Source organism: Petaurus breviceps, unplaced genomic scaffold, assembly GCF_028583685.1.
Source record: "Petaurus breviceps papuanus isolate PSGF00001 unplaced genomic scaffold, PetGlider_PUasm1.0 90977, whole genome shotgun sequence".
In the NCBI taxonomy this organism is placed as follows: domain Eukaryota; kingdom Metazoa; phylum Chordata; class Mammalia; order Diprotodontia; family Petauridae; genus Petaurus; species Petaurus breviceps.
The window spans coordinates 17,990,312-18,006,485 of NW_027187391.1; the positions used below are offsets into that span (position 1 = coordinate 17,990,312).

Here is a 16,174-nt window from a genome sequence, read left to right on the forward strand (position 1 = left end):
AGAGAGACTGACTTCATCTAGCTTCAACTACTAAGGAAATGACTTTATTGAATTTACAAACAAGGACCCACACTATTCCATTTCCCTGGCAAGACACTAAATCACCCAAGCTAAGCATGCCATCATGACTGTAATTTATGTGATGTGACATGACAGTTAAGATGTACTGCAGTAATTTGTGAATGCTTGCAGTATTATTGTAGTATCAAAAATTTATATGGTTCAGTTATTAAGGCAAATTGTTTCATTCATACAGAGCTGCCTGACAGTAAGCCACAAATGGCCTCCACGCTATGTTTAAAAATGTCTTCCATATTCAAACAATTTGCACACCCTGTTACCAGTATTTTGTTCACTGAAAGCAAATTGGAGCACGGACAAGCCTTGGTTTTTGATGTGAAAATTATCTGTGTCAGAATATGAACTGGCTCATTGTGGGTGGTAACTCGAAGCAGGTCATCCAGGACAAAGGAAGTTATCTTTGGGAACCTAAAACCATGAACAGGATATACAAATTCTTTGGAAGTGATCCTGCCAAATGTCTCACATGCTCACTTTCCTTCTGTTGGATTGGTTTTCAGCCAATAGAAAGAAGCAGATATGCTTAAAGAAGCAATAAGAGAAAATATTGCCAAGCATGTTTCTATTATAAGCTACACTCAAATACATTTTGCTACCATAAGAAAAGTAAACTATCTGGAACCTATCAAACTCTGACCTAAACATGTTACCTCCAAGTAGTGGAGATTATTTTCAGCCAAGTTTTATACACTTGTTTGCCCTGGTTGAAAGCAAGGGGAGAGGGAGAGGGGGAGAGAGGTGGAGAGAGGTGGAGAGAGGTGGAGAGAGGGAGAGAGAGAGAGAGAGAGAGAGAGACTCTGTGTCTATGATTAAAAATAAAAGGCTGAAGTGATTTCCTCATGTCAAATGTACTTCAGATAATGTTTTAATTATGCTTCATGATATTGACTAAATGTTTACTAAATATACCTTGTATCTTTTTAATACACATCAACATATATGTGTGTGTATGCGTTTTTGGAGATTGGTTTAAAAAGGAAAATATTACTCTGTGTTGTGACATTACTCAATACACTGAAATAGCTGTTTCCCTTTCAATGAGCAGTATGTGAATGCTTTCTCAGAGTTTGCTTATTGTATGTGAATGTTTTCTCAGAGTTTGTTTATTGTTTTGAACTCAGTACCAGACAAATATATGGTACTCAAAATAGAGATACCTTTAAGCAACATTTGGTTTTGGTTTTATCAATTAAGATTTCTCCTAAAGCAATATTAGATTAACTTAGTTGGAAACCAAGGTCAAAGCAGACTAAATTCATAATGGAGTTTTCTCTAACATGGTTGTGGGGTAGGTAGGTTCTAGAATTCAGATTTACAATTTATTGACAAGACATGAATGAATGAATAAATTAATTGAAAAACACTGCTAAGCACTGAAGATAGAAATACAGAAGTAAAGACAGACCTTGTCCTCAAGAAGCTGACATTATACATTATAACAGACGAACACCACACACATAGGTGGGTAGCGGCCAAGGAGGAGTACTCTGGTTTGGAGAATTATAGAAGTGGTGAATGGAACCATAAAGGAGTAGACTGAGACTCTTTTTCTAGAAGCAATGGATGTATTGATTTGATCATGATGGAAGAGAAGGCAGAGCAGATGGAAGGCTGGAGTTAACCTAGATATAGTGGGGTATGTAATCACTTTATCATTCAGGACAGATACCCAGGGTCAAAAATTCTAGAGCTGAAAGGGTTATCTTCCAGGCATGGTCTTTACTAATAACTTCCATGAACCAAGCAACTGTTTGCAATCTTTAAAGTGAATAGACCAAATTGTTCCCCCCCGCTCCCCCCAGGGAATTCTTGTAAAAACAAACACACACAAATATCTAAACACCAAAGCCCTTCTGTACAGAGTTAATACAATCCAGAAATAGCTTGGGTCACTGAGTCAGTTACATTTATTTATCTGTATGTTTTTATATACGTGTAAGTGGGCTTAAATCAAACACAGTATATGTGCATTTATTCTATTCCTCCCCAAAGCCTTAGCAAAGGGTTTTTTTTTTTTACTAAGTCAAATGTTAAAGCAGACAGACAAGGTAATTCACTAGAAAAGAACTCTAATTAAGATTTGTAAAAAGTGGAACAAGTAGATTTCTTTCAATTTTTCTCAACAAAACTGAGATGAAGAAAATAACCCTACATCAGTCTGACAATGTTTCAATGTCATTTAAAGGAAGTCAGTTTCTTTCTCTAGGGAGAAATGGGAGAGCAACATTGTGGTGGCAGCAAGGGGAAGGAGACATATTCCACCAAGGAATAAACATGAGGAGGTGGCCCCTCATTATTTCCAATTCAATACAAAGGCTGATTGTCTGAATATGCAACAAGCTACATATTCTAATCCAAGGCTCACTGTTATTCAGGGTTCAAACTTTGAGTTTTAGATAAAGAGCTACCACAGCACAAAAAAAGAGACATCTCTGTCCTCTGTGGGGCAGGGCATTAGGGGTAGTAATCTGGAACTTTGAATTCACAGTATTTTCTGAGTTGCTTAATAAACACTGAAGGCAGAGACCAAAGAAACTCAACTCTAACTGTGATACACCAAGCAAGTAGTTGGAAGGCCCAAGGTAGAGATAATGCCTCATTTACAGGTCAGTTCAACCTTAGCGTACATGCATCCTGAAGAGTTAGAGCCATCTTGGTCAAATTGGACTTCACAGGTTCATACATCCCAGTAGCTATCATCAATTACTCCAGGGAGTCATTCCTTTACTCAATAATTTATTTATTCAAATATAATTTTTGATGGCCAATTTCATGTAAGCCATTATGGTAGGCACTCTAAAGTCAACTTATCATACTTGTACCTATTTCTTAGTGCTCTATATAAATACTTCTATTTCTAAATTTATCTTGTTCAACAAATCATAATTTTGCCCCTTAATGAATCTGTGAATACTTTCTCCTTGGTCCAGGTTGTAAGCAACTAATCCATACCTTCTAACCTGTGGAATTTTTGACCATGTCCATCCACAAATCCTCCATATGTAATCTACCTGATAGATTAGTAACATTCCTCTCAGTCTTTAAATATTTCTTGAATACCAGCATAATCGTTGAGGTATCCATCTGCTATCCCTCATTCTTCCTCTAGAAATCACTCATTTCCTTTTCCATACATGTAAGTCATAGATGCTATCTTACAAGTCAAATAGATAACAATTTATATATTTCTTTAAGAAAACTTTTATATATTGCACATATTCGTTTGATATTTAATTTATGTAGTATTGAACATAGTAAAAATCATATTTCTTCATATAAGAAAATTTTTATATTTCTTTAAATAAGAACTAAAAGAAAAAAGAGTCCCTTACATCAAATATACCAAGACAAAGAAGAACTTACTTTGTTGCCTAAATATGGTCCAGGTGCACTCCAGTAATAGATTTCTGGTAGTTCTCTTTTTGCATCTATGCTGCTGATGCTGAGTTGCTGGGGTTGACCAGAATTGTCCTGATGAGGTACGACCCTCAGGAGACCAGCTAAATCAGTAAGATACCAGCCATCCATATCATTTATCTTAAAAGAAATGCACAAATAACAATAAATTAGATGGTGTAGTAAATAGAGCTCTAGGCTTGAAGGAAGAAAGATGTAAGTTCAAATCCTGCCTTGGATACATACTAGTTGTATGACCCTAGGCAAGTCATTTAACCTATATCAGCTTCATTTCCCTCTTTGGTAAAATGAAAGGGATGGAATTAAGTACCTCTAAGGTCCCTTCTGGCTCTAAGAGTTATGATCCTTGGAACCCTGATCTAGATATTTATATCTTCCAAATCTTCACTCTGCAATTGCCTTTGAAATAAAGTTTTGAGAAACCATAAAGATATATTTAAGAAAATTAAAAAGTTAACAAAAATATAGCTTATTTAATTGAAAATCAACCTCATAATCTTAGAGAAAAGTCACAGCTATAAGTCAGGTCTATCTGTAGGGAGATGAATACCTAGGTATTCTTTGGTCTTGAGGTTTTAGGATATTCTTTTCTAATTTTCTTCCTAAAGATTGGGATACCAGGGCTCTCAGTCAGTGTTCTATTCTTGTCCTTGTGATCCAAGTCAGTCAGTTAAGGCCTGGGATATTAGACTGTTTTGGAAAGGGATAGGAGGCAAGGAAGATAGGTCTACCTTAATTCCAGTAGAAATATACATCTATAGAGAATATGTACTGTCTCATCAACTTAATTCAAATACACGAATATTATCTTAACTGAACCAGGCTGTCTTTCTTTTAAATTAAGGTCATTAACAGCAGATAAGACAGCATTCTAACCATACAGATGATGGGAAATACCTATGTGAAAAACTGACTCTCCTGGGAGAGATCCTGGGTAGTGCTTACATCTTGACCCTTATTTTTGTCTCAACACTTCCTTGTGTTTTCTGAATTTACTTGGATTAATTTTCTGTGGTTGTATCTTCTGTTCCCCCTCCCACTATCCCAATAATTGGTCTTGCTAGCTTCAATTGTGTCTTAGTTCACAACTGAACCCTAATTCATCCTTGTCCAAACTTCCACTTAGATTTTTTAGAACTGGAACAGAGATGGACTGACCTGAACATCTCTGCATAAAAGCCCAACGATTCCTGGCCTCCAGTCCTGACACACTTTTAACATATACACTGCCAATAGTTTATAGCCTCATTCACTGCCCATCTGACAGCAAGGCCTGCTAAACCTACCTCTTCTTGGACAAAGGGTAAAGTAAAACTATGTGAGCATCTTAGTAAATTAAAGTACAATTCCAATACAATAAAATTTATTAAAGGACTGTGATTCACCCAAGGTTACAATGTAATAGTTTTATAAATAAAAGTTAAATAATTCGAATCTAAATTCTCCCTTTTTTCAACAATATTTTTATTGATTTTAGGGAAAGGCTACTTTAATTGGGTAGTAGAAATGAAAAAAAAGATGCAAAGGAATGGACAGGGAGATAATTGGAAAGTGCTTGAAAACTTAGGATTTCTTTTCCTTTCATCTATCTAGTTTAATGCTTTCCGGTCCTTTGGTTCCAGGAAAGAAAGACCAGGAAGTTGCTGGCAGAAGAGGTCATCATGGTTACATCTTCTGATATTGGATTGGCAGCATAGCAGAAATGCAGGGGAAGGAAAAATGAGATGAGGGGTGAGAAGCAACTAACTAGCAGAGAGGAGTGTTGATTAGAGTGTTCTGGAAGTGATGGTGTCAAATTGTAAATGTGATGATTCATTTTGGGGTGGTGAGCTGTGGCCTCTCTCAAGCACATTAAAGCCAGCATTTATGAACTCAGTGAAATAAAGTAAAGTCAGTTATGTGCTATTTTATAATGAAATGTGAAGGCTATAAACCCATACAAAGAGTGATTATGATGGACACCCCAGAGTTCCATGTTGATAGGGAGGTTAAAGCATCAGAAAATGAAACAGAATCAGTAATCAAAGGCAGCTTCTTCTCAGGAAAAAGAAGACAATTATCTAAGAAACAAGGTAATTTGTTTAAACATGAACTTGCAAGTAGAAAAACTCCCACTTGGCATAAATGGGTTTAAAATGGAGAGAGTATGAAGGTATCTAAGAATTATAAACTTTTCTTAGAAAGCAGGAGGAAAGAAACAAGTAATCAACTGACAATACAGGCAGACCTGGCTGCCATTATTATCACTAAATTGTCATATTACTATTAATATGATAGCAATGATATGAAATGGCCGTGTTGTAGGACATAAAAAGATAACCTCAGAATCCTAAAAGGGTGGTGTGAAAATTCTTCCTCTGAATTATATTGATTGTATGTATGATCTTGGACAAATCACTTAAACTTTTAAAACTCCAGGAAACTGCTTAAGCCTATAAATTGGCAGTTTGCCTCAGCAGAGAGAATTTCCTCATTAAGAGGTCACTATATCAATAAAATAACAGATTGAATAACAAAAAATCTATAAATTTCCAAAATCAGAATAGAATTGAGACTGAATCCTGCCTCAAATAATTATATGGGACCATGGATATGATCAGACTTTAGGACAAGATGGAACCTTAATGATCATATAATCCAATCCCCTCAGTTTACAGATAAAAACAAAACAAAACTGGGGCTTATAGAAATTAAATGAGTTGTACTAAGATCACATGAATATAAAGGGGTAATGTTTGGGTTTGTTCCCACTACTAAGTTGACAACAACAACAACAACAACAACAATAAAAATAATTGGCAATTATACAGGACTTTAAGTTTTGCAAAGTATTTTACAAATAACATCTCATTTAATCCTTGAGTTACTAAGTGTCTAAAGCAAGATTTTAACTCTGGTCTTTCTGACTGGAGGTCTAGTGCTATCCACTGAAGCATGTAACTACCTCTTTGATTCTGAATTTTTACATCTATAAATTGGGAATGAAAATATTTTTTAAAAGATCAATCCACTAGCACTCATTAAATATCCACCATGTACTACATCCAGGGAACATAAATACAAACCTGAAATAATCCCTGACTTGAAGGATCTTAGCTTTTACTACTAATACTGCCTTATTTCACAAGATTGTTTTTAGGGCTAAATGAAATAAAGGGAGTAAAGAATATTTTTGAAAATCTCACAGTGCTATGAGATCTTTGAAAAGTGCTTAGCATAGAGCCTGACCTGTATTGGTATATAGAAATTATAGCTATTATTGCAATTATCATTATCAATAATGCTGTTGTTACATTTCTGATATATGGATTATATCTCATTACATCATGGAACACTATGTTCTTAAAAGAAGTAACATTTCAAGTTATCTTAAAGGCAACATAAACATGAAGACTAGGTATAAGTAGGCTACAAGTATTATGCATAAGTATTGTATACACTTATAATAACTATAATATAGCTATGTTTATAATAAATATGATTACTATAAAATAATAGTCCATTATTCATAATGATTTCTAATAATATATTGTATTGAGAAATAGGGTAAAGACATCATCAAGAACATTGATGATCAGAAAAGGAGGTGAGGCATACAGCAAGAATGACAGACAATGGACAGTCTAGATGTTATATTAGTGTCCCCAACATATTAAAAAAAAAAACTAGAGGAAGGCCTCAGGTGCAATAGGTTGGTCCTCTATGAAGGATTTTTGGAAATACACTGACAAGAAATAGCATGAAAGGACTGGCCAAAATATGATTTTCTAAGTACACCATCTTGATTGTGCCAGTATTACTTCAATCATCGATTAGAGTAGAAATGGCATCAAATGGGATTATTTTTTTGAGTACTGCTACTATGACGAACACTACCAATTAGTATCCATGTATCACTTTGAAGATTGCAAAGTATTTTACACATATTATCTCATTTTATCCTCATAACAACTCAGTGAAATGCGTGTTATCATGACCCCCATTTTACAAATGAGGAAAAACAGAGGGTTAGAGAGGCTAAGTGACTTTACCAAGGTCACTAAGCTATTAAGTGTTTGAAGTACTCAGGTCTTCTTGAGTCTAGCCCTCTATTTACTCTATGTTGTCTCTATTATATCCTGCTTTGATGGAGATATAAAGTCATATTTCCATCAAATAACAGAACTACAAATTATCCCGAATGTAAAAGTTAGAAAATAAGGTACAAAGACCTAGCTGTTCTTCAGAACTGACATCTAAATTGTTCTCTTTCCATTGTTCATTATACGCCAGAAACATAAGAAATATTATTACTTCTCTTCTATAATTGTAGGGAAGTCAGTTACTTTGTTACTGGCAGGGAAACACATAAAGATAGTCAACTCTGCCAAGTCCCCTTTAGTTTTACTGCTGAGGTGATCTGATTGGACTATGTTTGGTATCATGGGAGTTAAAAAAAAAAAGGGCTAAGAGATTTTCTCAGTCTAAGGGGAAAAGGTAGCTGTCTTCAAAGAGGAGCTGCTTAGTCATAATCTAAGAAGCTCGAAAGACAAATATAACCTACATTTGAAGGTTCCTTCTCTCTGACCAGCAAGCCACTGTTTTAAGGTTTAAATCACGGAAGAATTGAAGAAGTTTCTGAAGCAGTGCCCAATTGCAGAAAATTTTCCTCTTTATGGGAAAGCCATATAGTGCTGCAACTCAGTAGAACACCAGTAGGTGGCAGCAAAGAGAAGCAGAGGGTCCATGGGGAGCAGCCTAGCTGTGGAGGACCAGCTCACAATAGAGGCAGAGAAGGCATCAACCATGAAACCTACAATCAAAATACATTTCCTGACCAGCCAGAAAGGTACACAAGACTATACAGGAAGTAGCCAGCAATAGTGAGAGAGGCAGGTTCTCTTTGGTACAGTGTTCTAAGAATATGAGTGTCCCTACTAACATGGAAATTTTTGGGAAAGTGCACTTCTTGTGTATACAGAGTAAACTTTCATTTATTTCATTAAATAGTTTTTGCTTGAACTAATATTCAAATTGCCTCATTGGTTTGGTAAGGAAACATTGCTGGGGCTTTGTGAGCTATATTTTTTAGGTATAAATTGACACAAAATGTGCTTTGGACATGAGATAGGTATTCAGAGTTACCCTGTGGGAGGGGATCCCTGGGGTTGTATCATAATTTATAGTACCCTGCCTCTTTAAAAGTCACATGTATGTTAGTATAAGAGAATCTCATAAGTTTTTCCTTAATAATGGCTAAATAGCATAGACAACAATTTAGCATTTTGAAATTTGTCTGGCTTCCAAATTTAGAGCAATATACCCTAAAGATCAAATGTGCATTCATATTTTAAGTGAGAAAGAATTATTAGCAAATATGTAAAGAAAGGTTTTTTTCTTTCCCAGAATCCTGAAATTAGTGGTGAATTAGAGAACAGAATGTTCTATAAAGCTAGCTAATGCTCTCTCAATTGAACCATGTTGCCATTGGGTCGAACAGACTTCAATTCCACTAATGTTTTAGCTGACATCAATCACATCACTCCCTGAGGGCTTCATGCCAACTTGCTCCAAGAGATTCCATTCTCTCCAGAACCATGTGCTAGGATATTTGTCACATTGTTTGTGAAATAGATTCAGAAGGTTCCAATCAAAGATTCACAAATAGCATCAACTACCATTTGAAAGAAAATCCAATTTCTTCTTCTTCCAGAAGAAGATACACATAGAGAAAATTGCTTGAAGATTTTTTTTACAAAAGAACAATAGGGTATTGCTATAGCAGAATGCAGAAGCTGCTACTTACGCTGCTATAAGTCCAGCGGGAGCTTTGACATCTTTCTGACACTCCTGAGCAGTAGCATTCCTCACAGCCCTTGTGATTATTCTCTTGTAAATTGAAGAAGCCCACTTTGCAGCGACTGCAGTCTCTGCCTTCGACATTTTCCTGTAAACACAGGTGTGTGTTAGCAAGGTTTTCCAGAAAAAAAAATCATACTCCAAAATTATGTCTTTCATAGGTCTATTCACAGGAGAATTATACTTACTGTCCATTTTTTAACCTACTCTACTATATCTGCAGCATATTCTTCTCATTTTGATCTTTCCAACAATGTATATGGGGAAGTGCTTTGTGCCACCTACTTTAAAGTATTTTAAGGGTAAATAATTGGAAGCCTGATATGCTTAAATGCCTTGTTACATTTTGGATTTTCATCTACTGTAGAAAATCCTAATTTGGGTCTCTCGTGTCCTCAAAATGTGGACTGAAGCATTTAGCAAACTCTTGAGACAATTAATACTGCATTGGTGGCCTGATAGACATACAATTAATCATCAAACAACCTTCATTAAGTTTCTAATTGGTATTGGACTAGGAAACACTGAATAAAGAACACTATAAATAGAGCCAGATCTATCTTCTTGCATTCTCTGTCTCTCTGTCTCTATCTGTCTCTTTGTCTATCTGTCTGTCTGTCTCTCTTTCTCTCTCTCACACACAAAACACAGAAGAAATAAAGATATTTTTCTAAATCATCAAATGAATGCATGAAACTAAACATTTAAATTCAGAAAGACCAAAAGTAAAACCTTTTAGAGGAGTACAAGAATAAATGTATGATGATGGCACATAATGAGGAAAGTTGTAATGGTAGATTTGTGTCCAGGCTAAATTTAAGAGGAATTTTTTCTCTGCTCATTGTGTCTTCCCAATGTCAATCTGTCTTCTATAAGTTGATTTCACACATTGGCAAAATTTATCATCTAATAATAATTACAGTTGTAATGATAGTCAACCAATCAACAGATCTTTATTATGATAAAATACTTGACATTTATAGAGGGCTTTGTGGTTTGTGAAGAAGTTTGCATACTTCTCATTTGATTAAAGGAATGGCTTAAAGGGAGAGTGGTTTTCACCCAAAAGATATTCTCCAAAATGTTATCTAGATGGTCTCATTAATCCTGGACCCAGTAACATAATAAGGAGCCAACATGGTAAGATACAAAAAATACAGCCTCTAGATTCAGGGGACCTGAGTTCTAACTGAAGTGCTTCTACTGAGTCTGTTAACTTCAAGGGCTCAGTTTCTTCATCTGAGAAATGAGGAAACTGGACTAGATGATTCATATGGTTCCTTTCATATCTAAATATACAATCCTAATATAAATGGGAGGGAAGACTCAGTCCTGATATATCTATGTGGAAAAAAACCACTGTTTTGTAGATAAAGGAGAAAGATATTCTGAAATGTCACCTTTGTTTAGTGTAACATATTATCATGTACAGAATAGGTTCTCAAAATACTTACTCATGTGAATCTACAGAAGAAAGACATGTGAAAAAAAAGTTGTATTTAGAAAAAAATGAAAGAGAAAAACCCAGATAAGAAATGAAATGGGAGAAAAAGAGACCCTGAGCTTTTCAAAAGGAATAGTAATAAAGGGAAAAGATGCATTATCCAGGATGATATATATTTGGGATCTTGTTAGTTACTGTTCTATAATTTTCAGATTGAATTTCTACAACCAATTCTTCCAATTAGCAGTAGTGAAAAGAGCTTGCTGAAAGCAGACACCAACTCAATGAGTTGCCCAAATATGAAGTAATCTCTAGTACTATTTTCAGTGATTAAGCTTTCAGTAACCTAGGATCCATACGGAATATGAAATATTATCCTCCAAATGTTTGTTAGTGACTCTAAGTTTCAGTTCCCTCAGTATAGTACAATTTAGTAAAGCAAATTATGATGATTTCAAACCTACACTAATAAATCATTTCCCAGCACACTGAAGGTGAGAGCTTGTCCTGAGAGCACACAGGAAGTGGAGACGGAACATAACTATTAGATAATTTAGTCTCTCCCTTTGTCAGTGCTGGGTGGATGTTCAGTACACTATGTTCCTGAGTGCTTGGTCTAATCTACTTTTCATTTTCTCTGATTTGAAAGCTTCCAGTATGTCTTTCCTGAAACCCAGACTGAGATCAACAATTACAACTTCTTTTTATGCCATTTAAATTTGTCTTTTCTCCATCCCCTTCTTGTTCTATGTATGTAGCAGCAAGCAACCCAAGCGTCCTCAGGGTTTGCTGCCAACACAGGTTCTTGGATCTGCTTTGATAAAGGAAAGCAACTCAAAATCGGTTAACAAGCTTACTTTAATCAGTCAAACATGTATCGTTTACCTAGTTCAGGGGAAAGAGGTCAGCACCCCGAACTTCAGAATATACAGATAGAATTATCAAGACAGAAACAGATCAAGTAGACAGATTTCCAAACTGTCCAACCATTACATCCATACCAAACAACATCTGGGTTTTCACATCTGGGTTTCAAAGCCGGGGGGGCTCTGGACAACAGCTTCCCAGAATCCAGATCAAATCACAAAACACTTCTCAAAGTGAGCCCCCAAAAACAAAGCTACACATCAGGGCTTATATAGCCTTCTCCTGGCTCAGAGAATGTAACAACCTTATTGACTCACTGGCCAATCAAAAAGTATCAACTGAAAAATAAGCCTCCCACCCCAGGCTCCAGGTGCACTTTAGCCTAGGGGCAGGGAAGATCTTTAAAATTTACATTCCCATTACAGTGTACAAGAATAATTACAACTCAACAATTAACAGAACTTCTTTTATTCCTAGTACTAATAATGTTATGTCCAACCTTTATGATAAGTTTAATAAAGTTTATGTTTCCTATACAATTTATAAATAATTCCTCTCCTTAGGGCAATCAAGGCTTTGCAGACCCTCAGAGACAATCTACTTCTGTCCTTTCTTTGATATGTTATTATATCCTGAGACATTTTACACATAATATATATAATTTTATAAAGTAATTTAGTTAATTCCTTGGCCTAACTCTCCGGAGTCTACCTTATTCCAACTGGCATCTTCTTTCAAAGTCAGTAAGGTTTTTATTTATGCAAAATTTGTTCATTATCGTTATCTTCTATTTGCAGCTCTATAATCTTTCCAATTTATAGGTTATAACTAAACCCATGAAGAGATTGTTTCAACCTCATCATTTCATATCTATATCTTCAGTGCCCAGCATGGTGCCTAGATAGTAGGTGCTTAATACAGGCTTGGTGATTGTTTGAAAATATTCTAAACTATTATTCTGGAAATATCTCAGTACTCTTACTTCTAAGTTTATAAAGTCAAGAGGAAAAAACCTTCCATGAATGAGTAGAAAGAGTTCCTTTATGGTCCGGGCCATTAATACTTCTTATAGGCTCCTAGGTAATAATTTTTTTGAAATTTCTCTTCTATTCATTTATCCAGAGTTAGCCCAATTATATTTACAAAGACATTTTTATAGAATACTTCCTCTTGATACTAATATTTTCACAATTGTATGAACTACTTTGGCAAGAATATGAAATCTTCTTTGTGGATGAGCCATTTAAACAGTGTAAATTTACTTGGTTAAATGTTGCCAATTCATACCATATGCTGAAGATTTCTTTAAAGACTACTGTTCTCTGCTAACTTTTCCATTCCCTGTATTTTTGCTGTATAATCCAAATTGATGGTGATGAGACCAAGGGTTTTTTGACTACTAGAGATTTATGGTCCTCCTCAAAGTCAAGCTTATGATCTGGTCTTCTTCCATTAGGCACCTACATTGTGATGCTGTGAAGGAAAAGGAAAAAGGCCCAGTGGCCCTTGAGCCCCAGATAATAAAAAAGGCAGCCAAAAGAGGCCACTAAAGTACCAAAAAACCAATAAAGTTTTTTTTTAAACTTGAGAATTCCTGAATGTTTTTGTTATTAAAACAAAAGTAAGTAAAACTCTTAAATAGTATAAACTTTCTATTTATTTTATTTCTTCTTTATTTGATTTTATTTCAAACTCACTGAAAGATTTCAGCTTCTACTATCATGGTGAGTCCCTCAGCTTTTAATGCACTCCTTCAAATATAAGTTGTCCTAAATATTTGATGATGATGGTGATGATGATGATGATGATGATGATGATTTTAGTCTGCACTGACCAATATTAATGTTATTTTATTTACTGCTGACATTTCCCACTCCTCAGACTGAATTCTGCTTTATCTTTAATAAACTTCAAAAGCCTTGGAAATTTACAAGACAAATATACTTTACCAATAAAGATGTTCAACAAGATTGGCTCTAACCTATCTTTTTTTCCTCCCTTAAACATTTCTACAGGGCATCTTCTCTCAATTCAATAAGCTAATTTCTATCATTAATCTTTGTTTAGAACCCATTAGAGAGCCTTTCCAATTATAGTCTGGGTGAAAATTTTCATAATGAAGCTTGAAAAAAAATGGTAATGCTGAGAATACTTGAGACTTCCATTCTGACGATTAATATTACTTCATATTATATCTCTGCTCAATATACATATATATACAAATACATATGTGATATGATTATTTAGAAAGATGTGTGTGAGAGAGAGAGAGAGACAGAGAGACAGAGAGAGAGAGAGAGAGAGAGAGAGAGAGAGAGAGAGAGAGAGAGAGAGAGAGAGAGAGAGAGAGAGAGAGAGAGAGAGAGAGAGAGAGAGAGAGAGAGAGAGAGAGAGAGAGAGAGAGAGAGAGAGAGAGAGAGATCACAGAACTGAGATCTGGGCAAGTCATTAAATCACTCAGTGTACTAACGATAATTCTGCAAGACTATAAGTTACCAAGAAGGCCAATATGCAGTGGTAGAAGTTTCCTCATCTAAGAGATCCATACTGATGAAATCACAGGTCCAGCATACATACATATATACATACATACAGATATATACACAATACAGACATATCTATACATCACACACACAGAAAAACACAGACACACACGTATCTTTCTCTGCCACTTGACCACTGACTGTGCAAAGAAATCCTCTAAGATAAAATTTACAAATCTTCATTGGAAGAGAGAATTTCCTTAACAGGACATATCTAAACCAACAAAATCACAGAATCAGACCAAAAAATATATTTCTGTCTGTCTATGTGTATTTATATATGTATGTACACAACTGTGGAATAGATAGATAAATAGATAGATGATAGATAGATATAGACACACATATATGTATAATATATGTATATTTTATATATATATATATACACAATTCCCTAGGATTATTTCTACTCCCTGAAATGATCACTAAATTGATTAGATGAATAGAAATTAATTCTCCCTCTTTCTTTATGTAAAAAGCACTTGAATTGTAGAGAGAAGCACTTAGTTTGTATTCTGTGACCTTGGGTAATAGTTTACTCCTCTTTAAAATGAGGTTCTTGGTTCTCCTTCTCCCCAAATATATAAGCAATCTTCCAGTTCCAAAGCTTAGGATAATATAATTCTGTGATAAAATACATGTTAGTTCCTTATTTAATTTGATGATCTGAAGCTTCCTTCTGGCTCTGACACTTGCTAAAAGTATACCTATGAACCAGTTATCCTTAGCTTCCTTATCTATAAAATGGGGTTGTGGAGTTAAACTGAAATACTGCATGTAAACAGAGTTTAAAAAAATCATAACCCTATTACTTCATTTTGTAGATGATTTGTTCACAGAATTTAATTAATTTCATCTAATTTCCAGACCTATTTTAGTCTATGCAAAATATAGTAAAGCCATAGGATTTCAGACTTTCCGTGAAATGGAACAAGCTTAGCAATCATGTTAGTTATATTTTATCTTGGTTATCCCTTACTATCCTTAAATACTCTTCTCTTCTTACAAAGGTAAGTGAGAGAGGTCACCCTGAATTCTGTTTTTCTTAGTTTCTTGAAGTCAGGTACCATATGACTTGACACCAAGTTTCTTTTTCCCCTATTATTTTCTCATAGTAGTTGCTCTCTAGAGGAAATAAACAGCCACAATAGTTTCTCTGTTTTCTTTATTATGAAATTGCCCTCCTGTAAATTAGAAAATGTTCCTGAGGTACATGTTTAACTGTAATTGTTGCCCAACTGGGGCTTATATTGATAAAGCCACCAGGGTACCTCCAGTGATTTTCAAGCTCTTTCCTGCTGTAATTGTTTGAGGAATTTTTCAGTCATGCTTTCTTGGAGGTGTACTTGTAGTTGATTATTGATTTTCTCCCTGGCTTTTCATTCCTTGCACCTTTCTATTGAATCACAAAGATCACCCAAGAGGGTGATCTGTCAGTCAGTTAGTACTTATTGACTACCTACTATATGCAGGGCACTATACTAGTTAGTATGGAGTGAGGATAAAAAGTAAATGGAAGATCATTACATTCTTATTCATCAAGATTTCACCATCTAATAGCTAATTTTGAAGTGGTTATGTTGCTTACAGTGTAAACTCAGGAAACTCTGGTTAGTACAATAAAAACTAAAGAATGTGTTTGCATGCATGACATCTAAATATACACTTGGAGTTTGATTTTGGTCCAGATTTTCTCATACACACACACGTGTTTAAAGATATGTGTGTGAACACATACACAGACACATACATTTATGCATTTACATATTGTGTATATTTATATGTAAAATAGATCCTTTCTGAAAAGACTAACTTATCAATTTTCAATCAACCAATCAACAAGCAACATTAAACATAACTATGTGACAAGCATTACAGTGTGACTTCAGAGGGCTTACATTCTAATATGTTTATCAGCAAAAAGAGATGATAATTGAATTCATAGGAGTGGGTGAGATCACCAAGTGAAAGTTAAAAAAAGACA

General features: G+C 35.0%; 1 protein-coding gene across 1 annotated transcript in view; it reads right to left on the reverse strand.

Moving 5' to 3' along the window:
- LAMA2 (laminin subunit alpha 2) overlaps positions 1-16,174 on the reverse strand; it is an 831,335-nt gene that overhangs the window by 451,966 nt on the left and 363,195 nt on the right. The window contains exons 11-12 of the mRNA XM_069077437.1: positions 9,284-9,424; positions 3,445-3,618 (exon numbers count right to left, since the gene is read on the reverse strand). Coding sequence (XP_068933538.1) covers positions 3,445-3,618; positions 9,284-9,424 — 315 coding nt within the window. The remainder of the gene's footprint in view (positions 1-3,444; positions 3,619-9,283; positions 9,425-16,174) is intronic.